The sequence below is a fragment of the Pinus tabuliformis genome, chromosome X (assembly GCF_031772625.1).
Source record: "Pinus tabuliformis cultivar Carrire ecotype Pingquan chromosome X, CPIR1, whole genome shotgun sequence".
NCBI lineage: Eukaryota > Viridiplantae > Streptophyta > Pinopsida > Pinales > Pinaceae > Pinus > Pinus tabuliformis.
In genome coordinates this window covers 672,243,111-672,254,054 of record NC_142308.1, presented here as the reverse complement: position 1 = coordinate 672,254,054, position 10,944 = coordinate 672,243,111, and the positions used below count along the sequence as shown (strand labels likewise).

General features: G+C 38.4%; 1 protein-coding gene across 1 annotated transcript; it reads left to right on the top strand.

Annotated features, from left to right (window-relative positions):
* Positions 1-7,233: 7,233 nt before the first annotated feature.
* Positions 7,234-7,779, top strand: LOC149141767 (uncharacterized). The gene has a single exon (XM_089451329.1). It carries the CDS (start codon positions 7,234-7,236, stop codon positions 7,777-7,779), a length of 546 nt encoding a protein of 181 aa, XP_089307455.1.
* Positions 7,780-10,944: the final 3,165 nt, after the last annotated feature.

Genomic DNA, 10,944 nt, shown 5'->3' with positions numbered 1-10,944 from the left:
GCTTTATATCTTGGTCTTGGAGTGGAAAATAGGTCAAGGGTCTTGGTCGTGGTATTTGTCAATTGAGATCTCTATAAGAAGAAGAATTTGTTCGGGTTTTCCTCTCAAGTGGAAGAGGTTTTGGCCCTCGCTGATAACCTACATTATGTGTCTCTTGTCTCTTTATGGTTTATGCATTGGTAGTTGTTTGATGAAGAAGAACACTAATAATCTAAGTAAAATAAGATTCTAATCTAAGAAAGTAAAAAGCATTCACAAGTAGTTACCTAATGAAGAAAAATAACTTAATCTCAATGCCCTAGATTTCTCAACAAGAACTACATTGTTCTTTTTGGTCTTAAGTTTTTCGGAGTGTGGGAGATTCAACTTTTGATAATAAAAAAATCAACTTGCAGAATTCCTCTTAATGTAATTTATCATGCTTGTTTTAATTGCTTTGAAAAACCATGAGGATGGGTAGAAAATTTACTTGGGGTTTGATCTTTTAGCTTGTTGGAACAACTTAAAATAAGACCTATTAACAGCTTGTTCTGAATACTAATGTTCTTGTCTAAACATTGCTAGAAAAAGATTGAATACTTGAAATCTCTTGTTTGCTTGCCTAAACAAAAGTTTGTATGTAAGTGTTTTTTCTTGAACAATACTAAGAAGTTGTTGATTGCTTGGATGAATTTATTACCGGAGTGGTATGATCAATGATGTGGTTTTCCATCTTAAGTATTTTGAATATAAGCTTGCAAGACATGATTTGTTTCCTTGGATGGCAGTGATTAATTTGTGGTTCTTGCATGCCACTATTTTTTTCCTTGGATGGCAATGTTTAATTAATGGTTCTTGCATGCCACTATTTGTTTCCTTGGATGGCAATATTAAAGAATGATATCACCATCTTCACAAGTTTTCCCTTGAAGAGTTTGAAAACTTACGGTTAGGAACCAATCTCTATAACTTTTGTTGAAACAAGAATAAGAAGTGGAATATGGAAAAAGTTGTGTTTCATACAAAGGATCAGCTATTGAAAACTTTTAATTTTATTTCAACAACTTCAGATGCTTTGAAGAAGCTTGAAGATCCTTGTGTTCTTATGGTTTTGCTTGTTGATTCAGAGAATGCATTTAGGTTTCAATATTGCATTAATGAGTTTGCATGAAAAGATGAAGATAAAGAAAAGCTCAAGGGTTGCAATTTTTTAGTATGCATACATAAAAGGGTTATGCAACATTTGTAATGCTTGAATTCATGCTTTAGTTTGGTGAGTGACTTTTTGAATAGAAAAATATCATTAAGCATGTGATTCTAATGCATGATTATGTGTTTTGAATGGGATATGCACTTGAATAAAATCTTTCTTTTTGCAACTTTGATTTTACATTTTTTTCACTTCAAATTATAGCTTCAAAGATCGAATTGGTATTGCAAATTTTTCAGAAACAAAGGATGTTATACTCTCAAGTGACTTGGCATTTTAGATTTTAGTGAAGCATAAAGTGTTGTGATTTCCGATTTCTTGTGCTAACTTGAAATACGAATAGTGAAATATTTGCTTGTTACAAAATCTCATGCAAGCATAATATTATAAATTTGTAAAGTGATGAGGTGATACCATCATTTTTATCGCCTTATCTCTTTTGCATTTAATTTAAAAATTTGTTAATAAGAGTAGGCATTCTTCAAGTGAGACTTGCATGCCTAACTTAATATAACTTAACATTGAAGCCATATACAAAACTTGCATTTAAATTGATCTTCAAAGTAGTTCTATGAGAATAAGTTGCAAATGGAGAAATAGTTACAGCTTTTTTTTTTTCAAATGAAAAAAGCGTTGGTTTATATTATGTATCTGTGCATATATTCAAAAATGAGTCATGTGTACATCTAAACTTTCATATTCAAAATGTTTCTATCAACAAACCCAGTTATAGATCTATACATATCCTTTCATATTTAAAGATATGTTATCAATGTCAATAACTGCCATGATTGAGATTGTGGCATTTGCCATAACTAACTATGCCAAAAAGAAAGAGCATAACCATATAAACTTAGCATAGATGTAATAAGAAAATTCAAAACCATAAGCTATGGGAGGGGAAAGGATCCCTCAGCAGAAATTGTCTCTCCCTCCAAATAAATGTAATGTATGGTACCAAAATAATCAGCAATCCCGTGCTTTGACAACAAGTCTGCAACCTGGTTCTTCTCGTGATAAATGTGTTGGAAATTGATTGATGTAAAGGTACCATTGAGAAATTTGATCTGGGTGATCCACGCTAAAAGATGTAGGGGCGAGAAATCCAATTTTGTCGATAAGCCATTGATGAGGACTTGTGAGTCCCCATACACAAATAAAGTATCAATGCACAGCTGCCTGGAAATCCACAACAGGCCCCAGAGAGCCAAAGTTTTTGCCCTCATGTTTGTACCATGTCCACCATTCCAATGGAACCTATACTGGTAAATATGGTCCACCTGAAGCCAAACACGCAACCACAATTTGAATTATGAGCAGCTCCATCAAAGTAACCCGCCAAAAAATGAATTGCATTTGGAGAAAATCTGTGGGATCTATCCTTTATCGTGTGGATTGGGATTCTGACATCCTGTAGACTAAGTAGAACTTTGTGTATAATAAAATGGGAGTTTATCGAAATCCCTTCAAAGATAAGTCTGCTTCTAGCATGCCATATTTTCAAGGTGGTGAGAAAGGGAACAACCTTTACCTTTGTGTCGTGTTGCAGCCACCATAAATAGCAATCGACCATGTTTCCAAAGTGCATGTAAGGAAAGTTTAGTGCCATACATATGCCACTCCAAACACTAGATGCAAACTGACATTCTAAGAACATAAGCAAGTTATTTTCAATGGAAGTCCTACATAGGGGGCATCTCCCCAGTCCCATCCAGCCCCTCTTGCATAAGTTTTCCCATGTAAGGTTTTTATTTTTCCATACCAACCAGTTAAAAAGTATGATTTTAATGGGGATGTCAATTTTCCAGACCATAGTAAACCATCACGGTTGGAGTAGATTGTGGTGTGAGTGAATGATATACCTATAAATATCTGCCACCTCGATCAGATTCATGCGAAGCTTCCCCGCCCAGTAGAGAGTCCCCGACTTCATATCTACAAAGTCCAGCGAGCCAAAGTCGTAGGATGTATTCCTCCCACTCACACCAAGTATATTCGTCAGTCCCAACGACTCTGCACTTTTCCAAATTGTAGAGCAACCATTCCATCTATCAATGACATGTTCAAGTATGAAGATGCCTCCTTGGTGGAGACATAGTATCAAACCTTCTGCTATGTTATGTGTGACCTCCACCTCCTTGGTGTTATCCATCCCGATCATGATTTGATTCCCTCTTCCAAAAGACTAGCCAATTCTCTGCAAAAATATGTCTCTCACCTTCTAGAAACATCTCCATATGTAGGAAATCGAGTTGTTTCCAATAAGGCCTAATCTGATCCATTCCTCTATCCTCTTGTTCCGTAAATACTTTGAAGCAACTATATCTCTCCATATACCATCTTTGAAGAATCCATGCCACATTGATTTGATGAAGAGTGCCCACCCAAATAAGTTGATGTCTAAGATGCCCCAACCTCCCAAGTCCTTGGGAATTGTTATATTATCCCATTTGGTTAGGTGGTATTTGTGGATGCCTTCCTTACCAGACCAAATGAATTGTGCCATAATTTGTTTGATCTTGTTGATGACAGTCACAGGAAGTATGTACAAGTGTGCCCAGTAAACCGCCAGTTGTTGTAGAACTGCTTGTACCAAAATATATCTGCCTCCCAATGACAAACTCCTATGTGCCCAGCCATTAATCCGCCTCCTGTATTTGTCTAACAACCACTGCCAATCTAAAATATTATACCTATTTGGCTTGATCCAAAACCCCAAGTATGTGAGTCCTTCACATAAAGGCAGAGTCTTGAAGTTGAACATGCTCCCAATCTCATTAATCTCCCTAGGGTCTTCTACTGAATATAATATAAAAGATTTCCCTTCATTTGCCTTCATATGAAAGGCGTCCCCAAATTGTTGTAGAATGTTATGGAACTGCGTCCATTGTGGGCAGGAAATCCTTCCAAAGGCTAATATGTCATCTACGAAGAAATTATGGGAGATCCTGATACCAGCCGCCAATCTTATTCCATTGAAAAGACCTCCCGACATTGCCCTCCTTAACTTGAGGCTAAGGCAGTGCATCGTCAAGGCTAAGGCAGTGCATCATCAATATGAAAAGTAGAGGTGAAAGTGAACATCCCTGCTAGCAGTGAAGAAATTTGAGGGGTAGCCATTTATCAGTACCGCAAATTGTGTCGTTTGAACACAGACCATAATCCATTCTACAATAGCCGATGATACACCAATATTTGTAAGAAGAATAAGTCTAAGGAAAGACCAGTCAACACAATCATATGCTTTACAGAGATCCACTTTCATGTCGTCATGTTTCTAGTATGTATCGAATGGATAACCTCCTGAGCAGTGTCAACAACATCATGTATCATTTGGTATGGAAGATGCTCGATTTTTCCCTTGAGATGTGGCTGGAGAGGGTTTCCTTGATGCGTTCCACAATTATTTCGGAGATGAGCTTATAAGTGATGTTGCAAAGCAAAATTGGTCAATAGTCCAGAAATGTTGTAGTGGCAGATGTTTTAGGGATTAGTGCCAAAAAGGTGGAGTTTATTGCTCCCGTTACTCGCCCCTAAGACCGATATTCTTCTACCATGTTTACCCAGTTCACCTCGACCAAATCAAAGAAGTGAATGAAAAACTCTACAATCCACCCATCGGGGCCCGGACTCCTTTCCTTTGCAAATGTTTTCAGTACCTGCAGAAATTCTTCTGATGTAACCGATCTGTATATTTCCACGTTCTGCTCCTCGTTGAACGTATGTGGGAACTCGTTCAATCCCCAAATCTGGTCTTTAGTATAATTTCTCTGTCACTTCTAAAATTTTGGAAATGTTGTACTGCTTCACATTGTATCTCCTCAGTTGTATATGTGACAGCCCATCTAGTTTCTAAATTTTCCAAATGGTATTTTGAAATGGTATTTTGGTTTTTTCTTTGATTTGCATATCGATGAAAATATTTTGTGTTTTTGTCACCTTCCCGTAACCAAAGGGCTCTGCTCTTTAGCCTCCAAGTCACCTCCTGAATGTGGAGGATCTGTTGTTTCCTGCCCTCCAGTGATTTGAGAGTGTCCCAAAAATTTCCAAAAGTATTTCCCTGCTCCATCAAATTGTAGAGTTTCTCAATTTCTCCCGATATATCCTTCAGTTCTCTAGACATATATTTTTCCTTTTCTCTTTCCCATATCCTAACGCGACTTTTTAATGCCTATATTTCTTCTTCTCTTTCCCATCTCTTTCCCATATCCTAATGAGACTTTTTAATGCCTATAGCAATGCAGACAGGTACAACATCAACGACTTTCCATCCACTCGGTGTTGTGCCCTCCAAAAATTGCCGACCAGAGAAATGAATTCCTCATCCTCCAACCATATTAATCATATTCTATTAAATTTGAAAGGTACGCCCAAACGAGGGCACTCCAGTCTCCACTGTAAAACAATCGACATGTGGTCAGAGATCAAGGATTTTTCTACCCATGATCACACACAACCCAGACTCTCCAGCAGGTTTTCATGTATTAAGAATCGATCCAGTCTTTTACCAATGTGGTCGTCACCCACACGACCATTGTGCCAAGTTGGAGTCAGAGAAAGGGGTCTGATATCCAGTAAATGATTGGACTCAAATAACTGGCAAAGATGGTCAATGAGGGGATCCGCCCTACATCTGACACCCCAACATTCATCCCCAAACAAAACTGAATGTTCTGAGCTACCTTGTGCAATATCTGCATCGCAGCTCCGGCGCCCATCGCCACGTTGTCTTTGATGTTCGTTGTATGAAAACATTCTTGGGCAATGTTCCAGAAGAAGTCATGTATGGTGGCATAACAGCCATCTGAAAGGGATACACCAATAATCCAGGCACTGTTGGTGTATAGTAATGTCCCAAGCCAAATCAATATGTCCAGGAAGTCTACCGGAGAAAGCCATTTCCACCAGGATCCAGGCGACCCGTTTATCACTTGCACAAATACATTTTGGATGGACGTATACAAATCGACCAATATTGTTGCCAATCTCCATGAAAATCCTACGAGTCCAGAATTCCAGAGGGAGGCCCGGTAGCTTAACCTTAACAAAGTTATTCCTTGGAGTGTCTGGAAGGGGATTAAACCCCACATACCAGTTATGAAGGAGAAAGCTACGTCCGCAAACCCCAAGGGATCTTCCTAATGTGATCCAAGTCCTCCTAGTGCAAGAAATGAAAGTTGTACCATCCATTCATTAGCCTGCTCACCTTAGGCAGATACCCAAGAATGGAGGTCCAGGTTTTGTTTACCCACAGCTGCATGTCATGTTCCTTCATATCAGCAAAATACCACCTTCCCACCACAGCTCTCTTCTGCAGGCTAGTTACGCGATCCCACATAACACCATATCCAAAACTGAGGAGTTTTGTGCCAGAGGAGGGATTGATGGGTTTTCCATGCGCTCGCGGACCATGTTGATTACTGCCCAACTGAGATGAGTGCCACATGTGATGCATGCACCAGAAGTAGGGAGGTCCGAGTGACATGCGTTAGTGTGGCAGGGAATCGACGAGTGGTGTGGGAGTTAGTGTGCTTTCCACTACAAGGGTAGCATTTAAAAAGCCTACTAAGTCGACACATCAACGACCAGAGAGGCCACGAAATCAGTCAGGTGGGCCATGAGACATAAGGTGAGTAATAGAGTAGTCTATAATGCGACTTTTTGGAGATTCCGATCATCCAAAAAGTGCATTATTCTGGCCACCGGCCTTTTCCTCTCCGTCTCCGTCACCTCGCTGAAAGTCAACTCCGTTACCTCCGTCACTGTCACATCGCACGCCGACTGCCTGTTTCAACCCCGCCAACCCCACGTACAAGCCGATCGCAATTGCGCCAACTCGATTTGAAAATTTCTGCCGAACCGGAGCATCCCCTGCTACCCCGCCCTTGCCAGAGCAGAACCATCGACTGAGCGAACCCCGTCTTTATTTCCCGTCTGCTGTCATCGACTGAGTCAGCTCGGGCTCTGATGAGGGGCTGCATGGCATGGCACCTAAAAAGGGCTCATCACAATTCAGGGGAAACTTCATTTGTTGTCTGCTAGCGATGATATTCATTGTTATAGGGGTGCTGATTCTCTTCTTGACCGTGTTGAAGGCCACCTCCCCAGCAATTACTTTAACTGGAGTGCAGGTACAAAGCCTCTACATCTCAGACTATTCAGATTTGGAGCACAGCAGAATCAATATCACCATCTCAGTGTTTGTTGCAGTCAAGAACCCAAACATTGCAACCCTCAATTACACTCACAGAAGCAATATCGAGTTGTTTTACTATGGCAACCAGATTGCATCCATGTACATACCGCTCGGGCAAATTATGAGTGGAGAAACGCAGCACTTGTCTGCAACTATTGTGGTTGGCCCATTTTCTCTCCTTCCCCGTAATTCAAATCCTAGTGATATTAACCCTCTTGAACCTGACTCCAGTATTCTTGTTGTACCAATAGGCTGCAAAATACATGTCCAAGGTTGTATAAATATTCTGAATGCTCTTGCTCACCGTGTTCAGGCGTCCATCGTTTGTAATATCGACATTAATGGTCACAATGGTGGATCTGTTTATAGCTTTCAGTGTTCACGAGTTGGATAATATTGGTTAATGAAATGTGTTGGATTCATTTGGAATTTAGACCCAGTTTATTGCACTTACCATTTGTCTGTTTTTTAGAACGAATTTATTGTTGTGTGTCCTGTTTTATACTTCTTTATGCTGGTTTTACAGAAGAAATAGAAAGGCTAGAATTATTCAATGAAAGGCATGTATGCCATAGTTGATGACCTAAATCGCAGTTTTTGTCTTTAAAAAAACCACCGGAGAAACCATTATGAGGTAATTTAGTTAGGAAATAACTAAATTACAGTGTGTGTTTTTTTCCTAAACATCTTTTCAAAAGAATGCACTGCTTTTTAAAAATTTATGCTGATTATGAATTCTATTCTATTTAGTTTAACAGTGAATTTTCTCTTAAGAAATCACAATTTCATTATGAATTCTATGTCATAACCTTAATTAAAGAAGGGAAAAGAATTTCAGGGTCTCGTAAGTTTGAATCTGGGTTGAATGACGTTCCGTTTCGACTCTCAACTACTAGGTTATTGAATTTTCGCTTGTGAATTACATAGCATTGGGCCAACTTATAATTCGGAGTCGTTGAGGTTTGAATTGAGCCGTGACATTCAAACAGACAAAAAGGAATGCATTATTAACATTAACATTTTCTATTTTTTGTCATTACAAGTGCAGTATTTTCTTTTTTTTGGATCAATAAAAGGATTTACTAGTTTTTTGCTTGATTCAATACATGTTACATAAAAGACTCCCTCTGCAAATTTGCCAAAATGATTCTTAGGATACTGTAGCCTACATCAAATTACTTCACATGTAGACAGCTACATTTTCCTGTCTAAGAGCTAGCTTGCAACACCATTGTTTTTAGGGTTCTTTTATTTGAAGAAACTTTTGGGTTATCCTTCTTTTAAAATGCATATTAAGAAATATGTTGACATACATCCCACAGCTCAGGTTAGGGATTTTTTCTTACGCAGAAAAGATGTTGTAAACATCTATAATCGTCTGACAAAAGAAAATTACCAACTGCATAGCAAAGACGAAATGAGTGTGAATCTCTGGTATGAAAAACACCATAATGATTTCTTCTTCTATCAGAAACCCAATGGTGGAGAGATCCCTTTTATCGCTGGAATACAAACAAAATGGATGTTGGAAACTATGGTCAAGTTATCCCATAATAGCTTGATAGCTATGGACTCAACATTCAGTACAAATAAATATGGAGTGAGTATATTTGCAATGATAGCCTTAATGAATCGTCTTGGTTATAATGATTCAATATGATTATTGACTTAAAATTAACTTCATTTTTTTTAATATGACAGTATCAGTTGTACACGCTTGCGGTGTTTGATGAGCAACAAAGTGGGGTTCCAGTCGCATGGGTGGTGATGTCACGTAATACATCACAAGATATAGCAGTATGGCTGGAGCACCTCATGCATAGGTGTTTTCAGCTTCGTCCTGACTGGAAGGTCAATGCCTTTATGGTTGATGATGCATTGGCTGAAATCATTGCTTTGAGGTAACATCAATATTCTTATTTGACATTGCAAGTTGCATTCGTTCTAAATATTTCTCACTTAAAATGAATTAATTTTGGCAGGAGAATCACCAGATGTGAAGTGATCTTGTGTATTTGGCATGTAAGGAGGGCATGGCTAAAGAATGTTAATCGGTTGGCCAGCAGTTTAGAAAAAGCAAAAGAGATGTTCAATGAACTTGGTTATATCATGAAAAATGTTTCTAATGATGAAGTGGATAATGCAATCAATGGTTTTTTCACCAAATTTGCAACCGAGGAGAAGTTTTTGGACTATTTCCACAGGAATTGGGTTGCTGGTGAAAAGATGCGTAAGTTCGCATACTATTTTTTTTAGTTCATACATTTTTTATTTTATAACGACAAGATATATTTACTAGTTCAAATTTTACATGTAGGGATGTGGGTTAAAGGCTGCCGAGATTTTCCTCATGCAAATCAGGAGACAAATAATGCTGCTGAGTCATACCACGGTTATCTCAAGACAACCTTTCTATGTGATAGACGAAAGAAATGTTCTCGTAGGAAGGATTGGCTATTCTATACTCTAATAAAAAATGTTGAGCCATGTTATCGATTCAAGGAAATTCTGAAAAAAGAAGGATATTTGAACAACCACAAGAAAGAGAAGCAGCTTGAATCATCAATGGAAAAGGCTAGAAGAATTCCAGACAGTGATTGTAGGCCTCATGAGAGCATATCTCACGCTTATTGGGTGAGGAGTCAAAGTAAACCTAATAAGCAATATCTTATCATATGGCATCGCACAAATTTTATCACTTGTGATTGCCCATGGTCTATTCGTGGAAACATTTGCAAGCATGCCATAAAGGTAGATTGGTTACATTCCTCCTTAATGGATTCAAAACCTTTATTGGATCTTGATACCACACCTAATACATTGAATTCCCCTCCTGAGATAAGTATTGAGGCACCAAACCTTGATGCAGATACTAGCACAACTATTTTGGATGATGAAAATGTTGAAGACCTTAATTTGTTGAGAGAGGAGTTGTTTGGCTATCTAGACCTGTTTCGGAATAGTCCTCCTTCTACTGTGAGCAAGACAAAACAATTGATTGATTTGGCTAAAAAATTTGTGGATGATGTTAATGATCTTCATATTATGGATTATGACTTCACCCTTGGGTTGGGTGCTTATGAGTCATCTTTAAAGAGGAAGAAGAGTTTCCTTAGTCCTAAAAAGAAAAATAAAAGAAGAAAAAAAAATGCCAGCTTGGATATTGATTTGAATGTCCCTGCATCTGAAGATGAACCATTTCAATTTCAACACCTTAACAAGCGTGGTCGTCCTCGCTCTAACAATGCATCCTCTACTGTCCCAAGTAAGTTCTATAGAGAGATTTATGATATGTGTTTTCTCTTAACTATGTGCATTGGTTGTTGTTGATGTAGTTAATGTAGTGTTTGAATGTTTGCAGGGGTGCACTATCCAAATATTGTGCCTTCACTTGAAGCACGTAGACAGAAGAACCATCACTCTATTTATCACATGAATCAAGGTGAATTTGATGGGACACCTAATGATGTAGTCTATATTCTGATGCCTCTATAAATTAGCATCATATTATTTGCTCTGATGGAAATTACATTGTTATCTTACAGATACAACATCTTCT